We start from the raw sequence: 19,146 nt of genomic DNA on the forward strand, positions 1-19,146 counted from the left end.
AAAAATAAGTATATCCATATACTCTATGTATGGTCACGACCCAACATATATAGCATCATAGATATTCTAGTATGATCACATATTCTATGTACATACTCTTCGTTCTGTCAGATACGTCCTACATTATAAGATACATATGTGGGAGTAGCTGCAAGCGAGTGTAGAAAGGATTTTTCATATATAAGAAATATCTATTCTACACACGCTTGTAGCTACTTCTACATGTATATCTCATGATGTAAGACGTATCTGACCGAATGGAAGGTATATACGAGGTGTATGTGATCATTCTAGACTATCTGTGATGGTATAAAAGGTATTCTACTTAATGTTATATACTAGTATTAAGGTATAATAATATATTTAAAAAATAGATATGCTTTTGAAATTTTTCGTATATATCTCTTTGAAGTATCTTAGAATAAGTATATAAACATACTTAAAGTGATAAATAAGTATGTGAACATACGCATGATGGTATACTGATGGTGAAAGTAGCTGCACGCGAGATATGTACCCATCTATACCTATTTCTAAAGCACGTAATTTAGTTTTATTTGCTATATACTAGCATAGTGCCCCTGCGTTTTTACGGGTAATATAAATTTTGTTCGGACATATATGAGACCACCTACTTTATGCTTTTTTACTCCATGTACATGCCGTGTCGTGATCACGTGAGGTATTGATTGTTCGGATTCCAATTGGGATTCTGATTTTGTCAGTTTTGGAAATGGCCGGCAGCTAAATCTACTTGAAGTGTACGTCGCGCGTCGTGATCGGAGATGGCTTAGCACACAATGACTCAAGATTTATACTGGTTCAGACAATCTTGCCCTACATCTAGTCAATGGTCGATCGGATGTATTGCTTGAGCCGGGTGCTCGTGAGAGTTTAGGGTGTTACAAGCTTTCGAATGGAGAATGAATCTCTTGGATTTTGGTTCCCTTTCCTAGGCGTCTGACCCTCCTTTTTATAGTCCAAGGAGGCCCTCATTACAGGGGAACTAAGTGTAGAGAAAGAGAGATAGAGAGAGTTCCTTGCCCCGTCGATTGGGGTTGTCAACCCTATTAGTCGGAGTCCTCGGGCGGCCACTGTTCAGATCCTGTGTCGCGGAGTGGCCGTCTTGTTTTGTCCCTATGCGTCGTACTTCGCCAATTGAAGGGGCAGGCGTGCGTTGATAAGCACGGTATGGCAGTCACGCTCCGTCCTCAACATTACGCCCCGTCATTCCGCCATGATGGAGGCGTGCCCGCCGCGTTGTGATGATGTTGTTATGTTCCGTCCACTCATAAGGACGGTCAGGTGAAACAGCGCCTTCCCGGTGTGGCAGCGAGGGGCACTGCAACCCCCGTGGGGGGAGTGGTTGGCCTGTACAGTAAGTTGACTTCGGCGTGCACTCTTATCCGCTTATCCGCCACACCTGCTCCTAGGGCCCTCTAGTATGCAGGGTCCGGCCGTCCTCTGCCTCACCGGTCAGGGATAGCCATACGCGTAAGGTGGAGCCTGGTCGGGGGACCTCAGTTGGAGTCATTGTACGGACCCAGTCCCCGGTCGTCTTCTAGGTCGGGGACGCCAGCCATGCTTTTCCCGACCGGCCAGTCGGTCGGGATCATGGGCCTAGGCGGTCTGGACGATGCCGCGGCCCGCGAAGGTGTGCGTTCCTTTCCGATGCTGTATCTGGGCTAGTCTGAATGTCAGCAGGAGGTGGGTCCGCTAGGGATCCTAGGTTTCTGGACCCGTCAGAATGATTTGTCCGAGTTCTGGTTAGGATTCCGATTGATTTGTCCAGGTCCGATTAGAATTCCGATTGAGACCAATAAATCATTGCTTGCTTTAGAAAATAGTAGAGATAGGTTGCCTTTGTATGTCATGATTTTTTACAATAAATATAATCTTGTTAGTTAAAAGAATGATTTGATTATATTTTTGACAATGCAAGCATGAAAAGAATTAAGAGAGCGGACCATAATCTATGGAGACATTGCCCACCTTAATTACATTTGGCTTAGCTTATTAGTGTAGTAGATGCAATGCCTGGAATGAACAATATGCATATATGTGTGGAGCAATGAGATGGGAAGGCAATGCAACATTGCAATGGCAAGGAAAAGGAGACAGGCTAGGAGATCCAGCAGGCATACTCTCAAGAAGCTAAGTGCAGCATTGAATGGTCAAAAGACTAGCTAGCCCCCCTTAATTAATTTAGTCGACTACTTTGTTGTTGTTCTTAACAAAATATTATACATATATGAAAGCAGCACCATCGGACGAAGAGGCAGGCCAGGTGCTAGCTTTACTACTCATATATATACACCTTTTCAGTGCAGGTTGATCCTCTTGAGGAGATATGCGTACGTATATATGTATTTCGGTAAAGGGGATCTTCAATTTGGTCCCAATATAATATTTAAGAAAAAATTAAGCAGCTGAATTGCTGTGCTTGGCCAAATGTCACATGCATGGTCTCAGGTTGAATTAAGGCCGGTAAGCTAAAGGAAACACGCCACAGGACAATTAATGGGGTGCCCAATGACACCTGCTGCCAACATCATATCGGCCGGCAGTGCTGTGGATTGGCCTCCTCCACATATTTGATGATACACTGCACATATCTGCACGCATTGCTAGTGCTAGTTAACTTAGTTGCTCGGTGCATTTTGGTTGTAATGGGAGGTGCATGTGTGCTGAAACAAACAAGATCCTGTCTAGAGACATTTCGATTAAATTATCTTAGCAGTGCGCGCTTTGGTTATAATGGCGGAAAGCACAATCAGCCAACTGATTACTGATCCAACTAACATATGGGACATCAATTATATCGGTGGGAGTACGAAGAAACAAGCACGCAAGAAAAATAATATTGCAAGAGTTGATTTCTTACTTGAAAGTTACCCTTTTCGAATTATCAGTAAAATTAAGCAAATGGACTAAAACGATTCAACTTGAAATCTACAACTTGAGCTAGCTCGACGAAGTGGACGACTATCACAATAAAACGTGTATATAGGAATTAATAAGGTTGGTGTTGGGGTGGCACTAATAATCGCTTGGGTGAGAATTAATATAATGTAATCCCAATGTGTGCCGGTACGGTTCAAATATTGGAGAATATTTTCACGTGTCTCCCAATAATAATATGGTAATGCTAACGTTAGAATGCCCCACGCCCCATCCACCAATCGGACGCCCTCATCCGCCATCCATTAAAATTGATTACGCCGTGTTATTGGAAGACCTCCTTCCAGCGCACGCCGCTTCCATTCCTCGCCGCTTCCGCCTCTCAACCGCGCGCTCCTGCTCCTCGCCGATGCGACCGCCGGGCCGGCGAGAAGAACAGCAGCGGAGGCCGCTTGTGTGCCGCAGAAGCCATGAGGAGAAGCGGGGTCGCGTCGCGCATCCGCGCTCGATGACCGCGCGGCACTCCTGCTCCGCCGCTGTCTGCAGGAGCGAAGGCGTCGCAGTGGGCGAGGGCGCCTGTGGGTGCGGCGGCGGCGTGGCGGGCTCGGAGAGGAGGAAAGGGGAGGGGTCGAGGGTGGAGACCGACTGGAGGTGTGTGAGTGTGAGGAGCTCGGCCTCACGGTTGCGGCACTCGACCTCGCGTTCCATGGAGGAGAGCACCTCCTCACCCTGGCGAGCGACCTAGCGGCTGACAGACGCGACTCCTGCCTCCGCCTCTGCGCAGTGGAGGACTCGGCCTCGTCGGGCTCATGGCCCCCGCCCCCTCCCCCTCCCCCAGCAAATAGCAAAGCAAGGGAAAGGAGGAGGAGGAGGATGGGGCGGGGAGAAGCAACCGCCAAGGTGCGACATATTTTTTTTGCAATAATTCTTTTTATGTTGCAGTAAAAGTTTTGGCATATTGCAATAGGTAAGTTTTGATGTTGTAGCAGTTTTTTAATGCTACAACATATAATTATTGGTTGGGATTTAGGTTGTTTCTCCAATGTTGCTGTGCTTCAATTTGTTTTAGCTGCATGTGAGCTGATATCTTACAAAAGATTGTTTTGAGATGTTGCAAGGAGTGATTTTTTTGATGTTGCAATTTTTTTTTGAGGATGTCACAATTTTGATTTCTGAATGTTGCGAGGTGACAGTTTAAGTGTCCTATTATCACCTTTTAAATAAATCAGTGTTGCGTGAAACATATCACGAGGTTTAGGTGATATTTTTGCTTTGAAATCAAAACTCACAGATCCTGATCAGTGGTAGTTAAAGTCTAGGGTTTTTTATCTGCAACTGATGAAGTGAGATGTTGCAATCGATGATTTTGGGACGTTATAATAAGTGTGTTGCGGTATGTGATTTTGTGATTTATCTTTTTCCCCATGTTGCGACAATTGATTTTTAGTACTGCTATAACTGGTCCTTAATGTTTGCAATAATATTTTCTATGTTGTAATATGTTGTTGTCGGGATTAGCTGTTTTCTGATGTTGTAATGTATCACTTCTGATGTTTTAACAGGTGATATGTGATGTTGCAGTGACTTTTGTAGGAAATGTTACAGTCCTTAAAAATTATCTGAAATGCAAAACATTCACACGTTTTGCAGTGAGATTTTTTTAAAATGTTAAAAGCTTGTATCAGGACATTTGTATTAGATGTTGTGTGTAATATGAGCTATATGTTATGGTGGAATTGTTCCGGTAGGTTACAAACTTTGGGCACTGGATGTTTCGTGCAACATGAAACCGGTGTTGCGGTGAGAGTTTTTCCGCTGCTCAACCGTGCGATCATAAGATGCATGCTAGCAGAACAAACCAAACATGGGGCCGGGTAACTGAGAAATTGTTGTTGTCAGTTCAGGGCCCAGGCCGTTCCAAGGAGGAAGATTTTTTTTTTTTTTTTGAGGAAGGGAAGAAATTGTTGTCAAGCAAGGCCAAGTGGAGTTATTTGGCCTTTTGGGGCCCAGCCCAGCCCACCCCAGACAATCAGTGCATTCCATTAGCATCTAATTAAGTGTTTTTCTTGTTCCTCCTCAGATGAGATGAGATGAGATGAGATCAGATCAGATCATCGGCCGGTGATCGACAGGTAATCTCCTCAGATCAGAATGAGATCTGTCTATCCTCATCATGTGGGGAATTAATTGCCGGTGGATCTGGGCTTGAAGGCTTCCTTCCCTCCAGCTGCTCCCACCAATCCAATCCACCCAGGCCAGTGTGCTGCTCTGCTCTCAGGCCAAGGAGGGATCGCAGGGAGGGAGATGAGCGGCGGCCAGGACCAGGAGGAGGACAAAGCATGGGGCTACGGCACCTTCCAGGGCCCGCCCAGCTACCCGCCCCCGCGCCCGCCGCCCCTCGGCTTCCCCCAGCCCGTCCCGCCGCCAGCCCACCACCGCGCCGCCGCTCGTCCCGGTAACTGCCGCTGCCTCAAGGATGCATCTCATCGCTCACTGTCTCGTCCAAAGTGGAAATTCGCTACATTTATGCTCTTGTTCTAATCTCCCTCCCTGGCTCTATCTGCTTCCAGATCAAGATTACGAAGCAGGTGTGCGTGGACATGGACATGACCGCCTCCCTTGTTGCGGCATCGGTTTTGGCTGGTTTCTGTCAGTCATCAACATCATCACCCTTCTTCATCTGTTTTTCAATAATCACAGATTTTAATTATCATTGGATTCACACTCGGTCAGAAATTTATGCTGCAACTAAGCTGCTGCTTTAGCATTACCTTTTGTTTTGCTTTCTAAATAAATTAGCCTTCCTTTCAACTTCCAAGCAGGTTCCTTGTCGGCTTCTTCCTTGGTGCTATTCCCTGGTATGTTGGAGCCATTCTGCTGTGGTGTTCCAGAGTGGACCACAGGGAGAAACCAGGCTTTGTCGCATGCACAGTAGCTGTGAGTAAACTTCAGCATCAGATCTAGTTAGTATTCATCACTATATATGTATGATCCATCAGATCAGATTCATATATATAGTAGCCAAGTTCATCTCTATATATGCTCTCATGTCCGATTGTGGCATTTTCGCCTCTTCAAACTATGCACGTCCATCTAAGCGCACCACCATATTTCCTTATCCACCTCATGAGCGAGGTTAGTGTTTGAATCCAGTGTGCTTCATTCTTGTGTTCCAAAGTACCATTCTCTAGGAAAAGGTTGGTTTGACTGTAAAAACGGACCAAATTTCTTTTCTGCAATGTTTCTTCATGGCTGCTCAGATCATATGCTGCTCTGCTAGTAACCAATCAAATAATTGAGAAATGTATGAAGAAAAATAATGAAGAAATTGTAGTTCACAGCAACAAGTTTGTTGGATTTCTACATGCTGGACTGAACCTAGCTATATCATCATAATTCATGCACTAAGATTTCTACATCTGTATAGCTAGTGATCCATATAGCAAAGAGAGGAGGTTACGCGATTAAAAGAAAAGAATGCGCCTACGATTCTCTTGGTTGGCTATCTTTTTGAAACAGGTCGGCACGAAATCTGCCGGACTGGTATTAATATAGGAGTTTCAGAGCAAACAACCAAAAGCAAAAGCAAGCAAATAGGAGGAAACAAAAAATATTTACATCCGGTCATCAAAACAGGCACCACTCTCTTGGTTAATTATAGCAATAGCGAATAGCGTAGTGTTCTACACTTCTATGTAAACTAGTACTTTCTGCATAGAATAGATGTCGCCCTCATGAACTCCAGTTTTCATCACCTTTTGCACCCATCACTTTAGTGTTGAATGTTGGGTCCATTCTAATGTGAATTTCTTGGTATAACAGGCAGTCCTCGCTACACTTGCTGTGATCATTGGGGCGACTGCTGGAGCTCATGTTTATTGATTTTTTTTTATTTACACTATATTGTCATTGTACATAGTGCAATGCTTTGTAGATATCATCTCCAGTTCTCCATTGTAATGGCTCATTGTTTTGCATTTCGATTCTTAATGTTTAACGAGGGAAAAAGGCATTGTTATGGTCATAAATAAATCAGACTGAGATGACTTTATTTGCCTTGTGAATTCTGGAACAATTTGAGCCTGGAAAAGAAATTGCATTTCTTTTTTCAAAGCGAGGCATGTTCCCATTTCCGTTATGATCGGAAATTCCAAAAGTTTGTTTATAGAAATTAAACGAGATTGCCATACAACAAACTGCCGAACCTGATTCAAGCGTGCTGAACTATAGAAAGGAGGGCCCAGGGTTCCAGGCATACAAGTTGCAAGGCATAAAAGCCTGCCCCAAGAAGCATGAAAAAGAACAAGCTACTTGCAGCATTTTGCCAACTCAAACAGGGAGTCAAAAGCATCACATCCGACAAGCTTGAGCGACCTAATGAGCTTCATTCGTCCTCCCCATCACTGCCTTGAGGGTATGTTATACGCCGCGCCAAGCCCAAGCATCACCTTGGTGGAGTCCTCCAGCTAGCAGCTTCCCCTTTAGCTCCGATCCGCGCTATACAAACCTGCCCAATATGTCATCAAAGAGGAAGCATGGATTATGACTTGTGTACACTTGCAGCCCAGCAGATCGCTGCGCACCCGAATGTGGACAGAGATTTGCCAACCCAATGTCTTATATATATTGCTGTATATTTTGGGTGATCCTAACCACATAGGCCAACTATCCCCAAAACCACTTTAGCAATGGGGCTAGCTCTCTGCGTGCTTTGCCCTTGGTTGCCTGCTCTGCACTCTGCTATAATTGTCTGCAGCTCCGATCCACGCATGCCCACCAAGGCACCAATATAATCAGGTCTCCCTCCTTGAACTAAGATTTTATACACCGTGGAGATCTGAGCAAACGTGGGTGGTGGATATTTTTGGTGGATGGTGTATGAACTCCTTTTCATGAGCCATCTCTCCTTTATTTCTTTTTCTTTTCTCTCTCTCTCTTCTTTTTCTTGGATATTGGCGCGCGCGCGCTCTCTCTCTCTGTGGTGAATAATGCTGCCATTACATCTGTTTTCGCCAAGAGACGTGCTGTTTATGTGCTAGTGTAATTTTTTTTATAAGTATGTTTGTCTCATTAGTGTATCTTTTTACATTGCTGCCTGCCTGCCTGCAGAATACTAGCACTTTCAATCTAATGGAGCAAAAAAATTCCTGCATCAATGAAAATTATGGTAAGTAAATCTTCTTTGCATTGCTGAGACACTGCTGTTTCTAGGTCCGAAATCATCAGTGAGATACATTCTGCAGTAATTTTCCGTGCAGTGTTCAATGTTGCTGAATGTTTTAGTTGTGCATTGTGTGACAATATAGTATCTTATATTATGTTGTATATCTGCAAAAATTGGTGCTTCCCTGGTAGCTAGCATTGCTCTGAAAAAATTAGCATTGTTGCTTCAGATCACTGCATGAAGTAGCTGCTGTTCTGATACATGAAGAAATGGCGTGTACTGCACAACTTTCTTGTCGTGTTTCTTTTCGTAACAGCTTACGAAAAGAAATTGCCGGAATAGTAAAGGTACATGTTGCTAGCGTGAAGTCTAGCGACCAGATCAAATAAATCAGCACGCAGACTAATGCCGGAAAAGAAATTGCCGGAATAGTATGATATGATATAACTAGCAAGGTGGCCCGCACAAATAGTGCAGTAGCTGGTTTGTTATATTTCTTATCTTAAAAATTGGATGTCAATAGTTTGTTTTCTAATGATATTATTAGAAATTATTTTCTAGATGGCCTAGATATCTTCCATACTTCTTTTTTCATCAACCATGTTCTCCTTTTTGGAATAAAAATTCAGGAGAAAAGGAAATATCTTGTACAAAAACATATACTTTCAAGAATAGGTCGACTTAGACAGCGCCGGTACACTTGGCTGCTGTAATCTCAGCACCACGTAAACTAGCATTAATTTCAGTAAAAGCTTTCACGGGTTACAACTCACAACTAAAGCTCTAATGGCAGTTCTTAGGGGCTGTTTGGAAGAGCTCAGCTTCATAAAACTCAGCTCAGCTTCATGAACTTCAGAGTAGAGCAGCTCAGCTTCAAAGCTGAGAATTTTTTAGAAGTGTTTGGCTTGGAGATCAACTCTAGCCTCATGAAAATGAGAGTTTATATGGAAAGGTCTCTTCTACCCTTGAATAATGCATGAGATTGTTTTCTTTTTAGTATAAAATATTGGAGATATGTAATATGTTTTTATTATCAATAAAAAATTGAAAAACACTACAAAATAAATTAAATTTGAATAAAAACACATATAATAATAAGTTAGTACTCGAATATTTGTTCATAAATATTACAAAATAACGGTCTCCATCAATGTCAAACACCATTACATATCCATTCAAGTCTCCATCAAGTACTAACATTACATACACTAGTTCCAACCTCTAGCAATAGCGGTCGCTAATTCATCACGGAAATCATCCATAGTGGGCGCATTAGGTAATGAAGTCGATCCATCGGAGTGAACTACATACTTGTTATACCTTTCCGGTATTGTAGGCACATAATGTTCATCACGTTCCACACGTTCAAAGTCCAAATCACCACTATTATGCTCACGAATAAAGTTATGGATTACCATGCACGCCACAACTATCATCTTTTGCTTCCACAATGGATAGATTGCCATTTTATATAGAATTTGCCACTTCATCTTTAAGACTCCAAATGACCTCTCAACAACGCTACGAACACGTGCATGAATACGATTGAACTTTTCCTTAGCGGATTTTGGTTCCATACCTCTATGCCATTCCGGTAAATGGTACCTCTCGCCCTTATACGGTGCTAGGTATCCAACTCTATTAGGGTATCCCGCATCAACAACATAGTATTTATCTACAAACAAATAATACATCATGTTAACACTAAAGAATAAGTAATGTAAGTTATGTAGAAATGAAAAATTCTTACTTTGTGGAGGATGAGGGAAGAACTTCTTGTCCACCTTCATTGCATTGTATAACACAGTCGTGTCATGCATGGATCCCGGTTGCCCCACCGATACATATGTGAACCTCATATCAAAGTCACAAATTGCAAGGACATTTTGAGTGGGTATCCCTGATTTTCCAATATACCTCACTTGTTCATTAGGGAGTAGAGCTACCCTAATATGTGTCCCATCTAGAGCGCCAATATAATCTTTGAAATGTGGATATGCCCTTTTATCATCTCTTATCCTTTGATGCACTGTGCGAAAATTAGGATCCTTTGGAACAAGAAAATGTTTTGCCATTTCCATGAAACAATTAAGAACCTCACCAAATTTCCTACTGATGGTTTCACCGGAGTGATTGAAACGGTTTTGACTTTTCCTATTAGACTCATTCCAGAACATGTAAATAGGAAAATTGCAAGAGCCTCATAGGTGTGATTGAAACGGTTTTGACTTTTTCTATTAGACTCATTCCAGAACATGTAAATAGGAAAATTGCAAGAGCCTCATAGGTGTTCATGTGTAAAGATGGTTGTAGGCCATACCTTGACACCAATATATCATGAAGGTCCATAAAAATTTCTGTGCTCATGCGCAATTGAGTATGGCATTCACCTGGAGTCCTCAAAACATATTGTAACCATCCCATCCCACTTTGGTCAGCTATCCTTTGGGGATTTTTGTCTAGGTAAAGCTCAACGTATTTTTCTGCCACTCTAGCACCACTCAAAATTATATCCCAAAATTCATCACTTTCATCCTCTGAATCATCACTCTCACTATCAGAAATCTGCAAGTATACACAAATTGACAAATTCACATAATATTAGCAAAATAGAATCCCAAAGAGTACATGAAAATATGGCAACTCTAACATTATTATTCATACAACCCTCAATAGTTCACACATGGTACATGAAACTGAAGCAAAAAAGAATCCGAAAGAGTACATGAAAATATAAAGTACACAAACTCAACATGGTACACAACCCTAAGTCTTCAATTTCCATATTTATCATTGTACCTCCTTGTAAGCCAGTTGAATCCAATTTCTCTAGTAGGAAGAGTCAAGAACATTTCTCTTTGATCCCTCTTCACAAACAATTGGGTAGCAATGTCATGCTCATTGCTATCATAGTCTGCCCCACAATCCAAGACAAGATCCATCACCTCCTTGATGCTAACCTCGGCTTGCTTTATTGATGTAAAAGAAGAAGCCGAGTCAGCAATTTTTGTAATATGTTTTTGAATAACAAGAGCTGTACTTGTTTTGTGTTTCTTAGGTATTTCAAGAATGACACGTGCTCTTTTATTTTGATTATCAACTACAGGAGAAACCTCCTGAACCTCAATGTCGTTATCCTCCATATATCCCCAATCATGAACCATATCCTCCCAACCCTCCTCCTCTCCTCCTTGTTTCTCTCCGTCCTCATCAATATTTTCAAACTCCTGTTGGCTATTAGGAACAATAGGATCATTAGGAATAATAGGGTTATCACTCATAGGATTCCAATGATCGGTTTCATCATTAGAGATATCACCGAACATCTCTCGAAGGAAATCTTGATTTTGCAATGCTTTCTTCTTGAACTTTCCACATCCCGGAATTTCCTAAACAAATAAGAAGTTAAGAATAATAAGTTCGTTTCAAGACTAAAGAGCATTAGATAGAATTCAAAACTTAAGAGCAAATAAACACTAACCTTTTTCATCTTTTCCCACCATTCATTGTCCATGCTTATTACTCCTCTTGTGCTGTCCCAACCCGTTCCGATTTGCTTCCGAACCAACTTTTGCTAAATTGACCAATCATTTTTCAATCTATCCCACTTGTTCTTGACTTGTATCTTTGATAAATCAATTCCGGTCATTTGATAGAACCTATCCATGACCTCTGTGTAGCCTAAAGTGTTTAAATGTGTGTTTGGTCTATTTCCTTTTCTCACTTGCTCAGCCATTAATTCAGAAACAATGGCATTGTACTCATCGGTCCATTCCATTTGGTCACCCTAGAGAGCAATTACACAACATATCTTTGAATTGAGACAAATTTCCGCTGTTGCTATGTCTAAATACTAAGTATCTAATGCACACATATACTGCAACAATGAAACACTCAATATAAAACATGAATTGAGAGGAATTACCGCTGTTGCTCGACGCTTAACACCGCTGTCGCTTGGCGCCTGCGACTGTGGCTGCGAGCCACCTCCCTGTGCTGCAGGCCACCCTGGGGCAGGCGCGCGGCCAGGCACGCCATGGCTAGCTGGCTCGCCGGCGCCAGGCGCGCGGCCATGCCCTGAGGCAGCCGCTGGCCCAGAGGCAGGCGCATGGCCAGGGCCGCCTTGGCTGGCTGGGTCGCCGGCGCCAGGCGCGCGGCCACACCCTGAGGCAGCCGCTGACCCAGAGGCAGGCGCACGGCCAGGGCCGCCCTGGCTGGCTGGGTCACCGGCGCCAGGCGCACGGCCACGGCCTGCCGCAGGAGGCCCGTCCGCTCCTCCGCCCGCGTCCCCTAGGCCGCCTGCTGCGCGACCACGGGAGGGCCCTCGCGCGCCACGGGAAGGCCCCTGTGCGCCTCCCCTGCCGCGGGAGAGGCCGACCCTTGGCGCCGGTGGCGGGCAAGGTCGCCCAGCGACCAGAACGGCAGCCGGCGATGGTCCGAGGCTTGGGGATGGTAGATCGGGGTCGGAATTGGGAGGGGATGGAAGAGGATGACCGGATCTATCCGTTTTTGGGCTTGGCTTCTCGCTGGCGAGCTCCGGCGGCGAGGAAAGGCCGGCGGTGGCTGCGTGGGGAGGGAGGTCATCCTCCATGGCTGCCTGCTCGAACAGAAAGGAGGTGGGGGAGGGGAGGGAGTAGCGGGCCTGGGAGGAGAATAGAAACAAAACATTTTTTGTGTAACTGATGGCAGTGGCGGGTAATTACACCTGAACTTCACGAGGACGTTCGAAGCTAGTATCTCTGAAGCACCCTTTGGGCTGCTTCCCAAAAAACGTGAAGTTGAGGCCAGTTTTATGGTTTTTTTTGGAGCTGAGCCCATGAAGCTAGACATGTTTGGCTAGAGGTTTGAGGAGCTGAGCTACAAAATGTGAAGTGAAGCTCTCCCAAATACGCCCTTACTTACACGAATTCTAGTACTTTCAATCTCAGAGTGTACTTCACTCTGAGATTTTTTTTTCCTAAGAACCAGTAGTGTCTTAGCAATGCAAAGAAAATTTACTTACCATAATTTTCATTGATGCAGGAATTTTTTTTGCTCCATTAGATTGAAAGTGCTAGTATTCTGCAGGCAGGCAGGCAGCAAGTTGATGGTATACTATTGTAGAATGAAGCATCCCCATGAAGGCTGGGAGGCTTAGAGAGCGAGGATCGATCCGATCCAGCTAATGAGTTTTTGATGGTATCATAGATCTGACAGACTGACAGTACACTCTATTGTATTGATTGGTTCTTGATTGGTTCTAAACCAATCAATACAATCCAGAACTCAGGACGTATGATGTTATACTCTCGGCGGTCTGAACTTGTTTAAAATCCTTGCATCTTTATATTACCATCAAGTTCTTGGCTCTGCGATCTCCCTCATCTACAAATTTCGTATGCATGCGGACCGTCGATCTGATCCAAGAGCTGGAATCCGTCCCCTGAGTATGGTCTGGATTATGTTCCATCACTATACCCTACTATTTGACCACCGTATGTGTTGATTCCGAAAATGGCTAGCAGCTAAACCTACTCGAAGTGCGTATCGCGCGTCGTGAACGGATGTGGCCTAGCACATAATAACTCAAGATTTATACTGGTTCAGGCAAAATGCTCTACGTTCAGTCGGGGGTCAATCGGTTATATTGCTTGAGCTCAGGTGCTCGAGAGAGTTTTGGGGGAGTTACAAGCTTTCGAGTGGAGGATGCGATGAGTTGTCTCCAGTGGAAGATGTCGCTTGCCTAGGCGGCTAATCCTCCCTTTTATAGCCCAAGGGGGTCAACTTTACAAGGGAACTACGGGTAGAAAAAGGTTGGTGGAGAAAGAGTTCCAAGCCCCACCGGTCGGGGTCGTCAGCTTTGTCAGTCGGGGCTGTCAACCTTGTCAGTCGGAGCCCTCCGACGACCACCGTCCAAGTCCTGCATCATGGAGTGGCCGTCTCGTCTCGTCTCTGTGCGTCGTGCTTCATCGATCGAGGGCGGGCGTGCGCCGATAAGTACAGTATGGCCGTCATGCCCCGTCCCCGGCGCCACGCCCTGTCACTTCGTTGTGACGGAGGCGTGCCCGCCGGATTATGATGGTGTTGTGCCCTATCCCTTCGCGAGGATGGGCAGGTGGAATAGTGCCCCCCCCCCCCGGGGAGGGAGTGGCTGGCCGTGTAAGACAAGTTGACCCCGAGGCTCATCCTTATCCTCCACACCTACTCCTGGGACCCGCTGGTACGCCGGGCCTGGCCTCCCGACCAGCCTGCCGGTCAGGGAGGTAGGCACGTGCAAGACGGAGCCCAGTCGGAGTCCTCAGTCAGAGCCTCGGTACGGACCCAACCCTCGATCGTTCCCACAGTCAGGGACATGGGCCTTGGTCATCCTGACCGAGCTGTCAATCGGGGTTGTGGGCCGAGGTAGCCCAGATGAAGTTATCGCCTCATACAGACGGACGCTTTTTCCAGGCGCGACCTTGGGCTGGTCAACGAGAAGTGAGCCCGCTGGGGACCCTGTGTCCCTGGACCCGTCAGACGTCAGAGGCCCCCGAGCGGCTTTGCGATTTATTTAATCGTGAAGGCGCTATTCTCATGATGTCATGCTTTCACTCGGAGTGAGAGGTCGCATCGATCAGCCTCAGCCGCAGAGAGATACATTGTAAGAGAGGCTCCCCCTTGTGACCGCGAGTCAATTGGGTTGCCTTGGCCTTGCCGTGCAAAAAGTGCACCGCAGCACTGTTGGCTGCCTGCTCTTGGTGCAGAATCTCGAGGCCTACCCGAGGCGGAGTGGGCGTTCAGTCGGCGGCAGATGGACTGCTCGCCGTCGCCCCATGCCAAGGTGTCCTTGGGGTGGGGATGCAAGAAGGGGACTTGCAAGGAAGTTGTTCCTCCCAGTCTTCCCGCGCTTGGAGCAGCCCTCCCAAGGTTAACATTGTTACCACCCTGGTGGTGGTAACGGATTTTTCGTACATTGTAACGGCCATTGGCTGACTGTACTTTGTAATATTTATTTGCCAGGAACAAAGCGCGTTTATCCCGGGGTGTATTGTATTTGTCGCGCCCGTCCGTGAGTCCGGTCGGGGGCTGGAATTTTGCCATCCTTCCCGAGTGGGAATGCGGTTCCCCGACTTGCCGCGGCCCTGCCATAAAGGAGGGCGGTCAGGTCAACGGTGTCATGTGCATGTACCCGTGGAGGTGACCCCGTCCGCGGTATCCGCGATCGAAGGGGTTGAGCCGGGGCCACTTGCCTCCATGGCTTGAGTAACGAGCTCAGTGAGCTCCTAACGCGTGTATCCGGGCAAAATTCCGGGCGTCCGAGTGGAATCTAGGCCCGTCGCTCGTGACGGGGTCGGCAAAGCCTGTACGTCCCATTCCATTGCTCCATGACCTGCCTCCTGGCAGATGCCCGAGTCGTCCGACCGACTCAGGTGGCCCGCTGGCCTCTCCTCGATGGAGATTCTGTGGGTATGGCTCGAGGTCCGGATCGGATGAGAAGGTTGAGATGACCCGAATCGCTACCTAAGCAGGTCGGGCGAGGGCCGTTGGGGCTCATCTACGTTTTCTTCCTTGGCTCTGTTTGATGCGAGGCAGCCTCGAGTCCTCCACAGACAGCCCTTCGAACCTCAGTCGGTCGGGCTCCCAAGTCGGGACCCGTTAGCACGCTTTTATCATCTGTACACTTTTATCGAGTAATTAAATATGATTATTGACTAGAGATGTGCCGCATTGAGGCTTACCGGGGAAGTTGGAGCGCCACCCTATTTTTCGCATCCACGCCGCAGTCGTGGTAGGGCCCCTAGTGTTGCCGACCAGCTCCATGAACTTGGAGAGAGCTTGATGCCGGCGACGGCAATTGCGGAGGCAACCACCGCAGAGTAGATGAAGACAGCTCGCTGCACGGAGAGGGAAACAAGCCTGGGGGTGGTGGCGTCCAGGCAAGGAAGTCGAGTCGAGCATTGTCCCGACCGTGCTGTCCCTCGACCAACGGGCTCCTCCGGTTGATCCTGCAGCATGGCTTCTCCCGTCCACGTTGTCGGCCAACACGGATGAGGTGCCATAGTAAAAGCATTTATAGTTAGCTTTTTTAAAAAAATACTCACGCGGGAACTTAATGGTTCCCCGAACGAACAGCTTTAAGTGTCAAGCATTTTTGTTTTATGGTGTTTGGGAAGCCTGTCCCACACGTATCCCTTTGTTTCCTAGAGTGACTTTTGCCTTCGCACCTTTCCCTTCGAACATGATCGCTAACCATAGGCTGCAGCGTGTAGCTTGGGGCTGGCCCGAGTGGCGTCAGCTGCTAGTTCGCCGTAGGTTGTGATGAGAGTTTGGTAGGTCAAGTGGTCCAACAAAAATCACTTAGATTGCGATGCAAAAACGGGTCGCCCTTTTGCTCGGGCGAAAAAAAAAGTTGGCTTTTTTGCGCGGGGGTGTTGAAGGGCCCTCGAGTGAACAATTTTAAGTGCTTGTAATCGCTTCATTTTTATGGTTTTCGGGAAGCTGGTCCCCCCGTATCTCTTTGTTTCCTGGAGTGATTTCTGCCTTTGCACCTTTGCTTTCGAACCTGCTCGTTAACCGTAGGCTGCAGCGTGTAGCCGGGGGTGGCCTGAGTGGCGTCAGCTGCTAGTTCACCATAGGTTATGACGAGGGTTCGGTAGGTCGAATGACCCAACAAAAATCACTTAGGTCATGATGGGAGAACAGGTCGCCCTTTCGCTTGGGCGAAAAATGTTGCCTTTTTGTGCATGATTTACAAAAGGAAAGAGGGGGTAGCAGCGCGTGTGGCGGTGCATCCCCATGGGGCCCCTGAGTGACCCGAGCCGAAAGTGTTCGGGCCGGGGCGCTATAGGAGTCGGCTCTTGGAATGAAAGCACACAAAAGGACTGAATTTAGCGGAAGAAACAACGTAACTGTTTGATGTTCCAAGTGTTGGAGAAGATGTTGCCGTCGTTGTCCTTCAATCGGCCGCCGCGACTGTGTTGGGGTTGGGGCGATGTCGGTTCTTCTTCTTCCTCTTCTTTTGCCTTGAGGAAGGGCCCTCATCTTGGTCCTCCTGCTTGGCCTTGCCCATGGTCCGACCATCAATGAAGACTGCCCTGACTGCCTCCTCGCCGGAGGCGTGGTTCGTGGCGATGTCCAGGAGCTCGCGGGTGGTGCGCGGCTTTCGGTAGCCGAGCTTTATGAACGAGGGACCTGCAAGTGGTCCGGAGAGGAACGCACTGACGACGTTTGCGTCGATGAAGTCAGGGAGAGAATTGCATCGCTTGGAGAACTAGTGGATGTAGTCCCAGAGGGACTTGCCAGATTCTTGCTTGCAACTCTTGAGGTCCCGAGAGTTTCTGAGGCCCATGTACTTCCCTTGGAAGTTCCCGATGAAGACCTGCTTGAGCTCCGCCCAATCACGGATGTTGTTGGTCAGCAAGAATTCGAGCCATGCTCGAAAGTGCTCCCCGACACAGATGGGGAGGTACTGGATGATGAAGTAGTCATCATCCATCCCTCCGGCTCGGCAGCGAGTCGGAAGTCTTCCAGCCATACAGAGCGGTTCGTTTCCCTGGTGTACTTGGTGATGTTGGTGGGCGGTCAGAAGCGCGGCGGAAACGGCGCTTTCTAGATGCGATGACCGAAGGCCCGCAGACCCGAACCATCCGGGCTTGGGCTCTGGTCGTTGTCTCAATCTCGCGGTTTGCCACCTTGCCTGGGGCCTCCTCATACTGCCCCTTGGGTTGGCGGGAATCAGCCATGTCCGCGGCTACCTGCCGCGAGTGAATGACGTTGCTCGCGTCGTAGTTGGGCCCGAGTCAGCCGCGCACCGGCAAACATTGCACGGCGGGCGCTGGATTGGAGTGAGGCGCAGCCGCGGCATCACGGCCTGCCTGGGGTGGACGCCCTTGCTGCTGGTGGACTGAGGGGTTTGGCTGGTGCGAGCCCGCTCCCCCGACTAGGCAGGAGACCGCGTGCTGATGGCGTGATGCGGAGTTTTCCGCTTGCTGCACTGCAGGACGCTCCACCAGCGTCAGGATATTGCGATGGAGCTCCTGCTATTGAGGGTCCGCAAGCTAGGGCATGTTGCGTAGGAGCATCGCCGCTGCGGCAATGTTCAGTTCGGCCCGTGCAAATTACAGGGGGTCATTGGCGTCCGCAACAATGGTCTGCTGAACTTGACAGGCGCGCGCCCGCACGCCGCCCGCCACGTCATGAGCATTAGGCTTGGAGTTGCGTTGGGGGTGGATCGACGCGGGCGATGGCTGGTGCTCTCACCGCTGTCGTAGGTCCTCGTCGTGCGCCTAGGCATTAGCCAAGGCCTGCGCGCGCGGGTCTTGTGGGGTGTGCGTGTCCCCGGTTTCCACCGGAACCGGTTATGGCCCCTACACATCCGCTATGACTCATTCCCGTAGCACAGGACAGCCGAGTGACGACACATTCCCGACGCTGGAGCCATGAGTAAGGAGCTCATCATCGGAAAGGAGATCGTGGAACGAGGCGGGGCCGTACCCCATCATGCCCACGAGCTTGGTTGCGAGCAAAGGTAGCGGCATGGTTCTCGGGAGCTCCCTAGCGTGTACGCCTGCGGCGTTCGTGAGGTCGAACAAGGACTGGCCGCGCGGTGAGCGAAGCAGGGACAGTGGGGTCCCCCCGGAAAGTTGGCGGAAGAAGTTGTGCAGCGAGAACAGGACCAGGTCTACGCCGTTCGCTGAGGGGTCGGCACCGAGCATTAGCTGGATGCCTCGCGCCAGCGCCTCGGTGTTGAAGTCGGCCAGCAGCCCGTTCGAGGGAGTGTCTCCCTCGAGCGACGTCAGAGGAGTGGCCTCGCGGAGGCGAAGCGTGCCGAAACGATCGGCAATGAAGTCCAAGGTTCCGAATGCCTGGAAGGGTGCGAAGACGGGAGGTTTCCACGGGCCAATGCGAGGAGCCGCGGGAAACTCCATCGAGCCAAAGCGGATGTACCGCCCAGGCTCGTGAGGTCGGAGGTGCCGGAGATGGAGGCCATCCGATCGTCGGGACGGTGAACAGCACGATGTCTATCTCACGGATGGCACCAAACTATCATTTCAGGAAATGGCCGGCAGCTAAATCTACACGAAGTGTGTATCGCGCGTCCTGATCGGATGTGATCTGGCACA

The 19,146-nt window shown here is 47.9% G+C and overlaps 1 protein-coding gene and 1 pseudogene across 3 annotated transcripts; one reads left to right on the forward strand and one right to left on the reverse strand.

The window, feature by feature from the left end:
- Positions 1-4,873: 4,873 nt before the first annotated feature.
- On the forward strand, positions 4,874-6,965 carry LOC112893942 (60S ribosomal protein L18a-like protein). 3 transcript variants are annotated; one of them, XM_025961476.1, is made up of 5 exons: positions 4,874-5,033; positions 5,113-5,356; positions 5,472-5,550; positions 5,721-5,838; positions 6,724-6,965. In XM_025961476.1, the coding sequence occupies exons 2-5, from the start codon at positions 5,206-5,208 to the stop codon at positions 6,781-6,783; spliced, it is 408 nt and encodes a 135-aa protein (XP_025817261.1). In that variant the 5' UTR covers positions 4,874-5,033; positions 5,113-5,205; the 3' UTR covers positions 6,784-6,965. The 3 variants fall into 3 exon arrangements, with proteins under 3 accessions (XP_025817261.1, XP_025817263.1, XP_025817262.1); XM_025961478.1 differs by having other exon boundaries at positions 4,875-5,033; positions 5,724-5,838; XM_025961477.1 differs by having other exon boundaries at positions 4,899-5,033; positions 5,129-5,356.
- Positions 6,966-10,839: 3,874 nt separating this feature from the next.
- LOC112892902 lies at positions 10,840-11,843 on the reverse strand (annotated as a pseudogene).
- Positions 11,844-19,146: the final 7,303 nt, after the last annotated feature.

Source organism: Panicum hallii, chromosome 5 (assembly GCF_002211085.1).
Source record: "Panicum hallii strain FIL2 chromosome 5, PHallii_v3.1, whole genome shotgun sequence".
In the NCBI taxonomy this organism is placed as follows: domain Eukaryota; kingdom Viridiplantae; phylum Streptophyta; class Magnoliopsida; order Poales; family Poaceae; genus Panicum; species Panicum hallii.

Coding starts and splice junctions, on each gene's coding strand:
- LOC112893942 (XM_025961476.1), top strand. CDS start 5,206: ATGAGCGGCGGCCAGGACCAGGAGGAGGACAAAGCATGGGGCTACGGC. Junction 5,551..5,720: donor ATCGGTTTTGGCTGGTTTCT/GTCAGTCATCAA, acceptor TCAACTTCCAAG/CAGGTTCCTTGTCGGCTTCT. Junction 5,839..6,723: donor TTGTCGCATGCACAGTAGCT/GTGAGTAAACTT, acceptor TTGGTATAACAG/GCAGTCCTCGCTACACTTGC.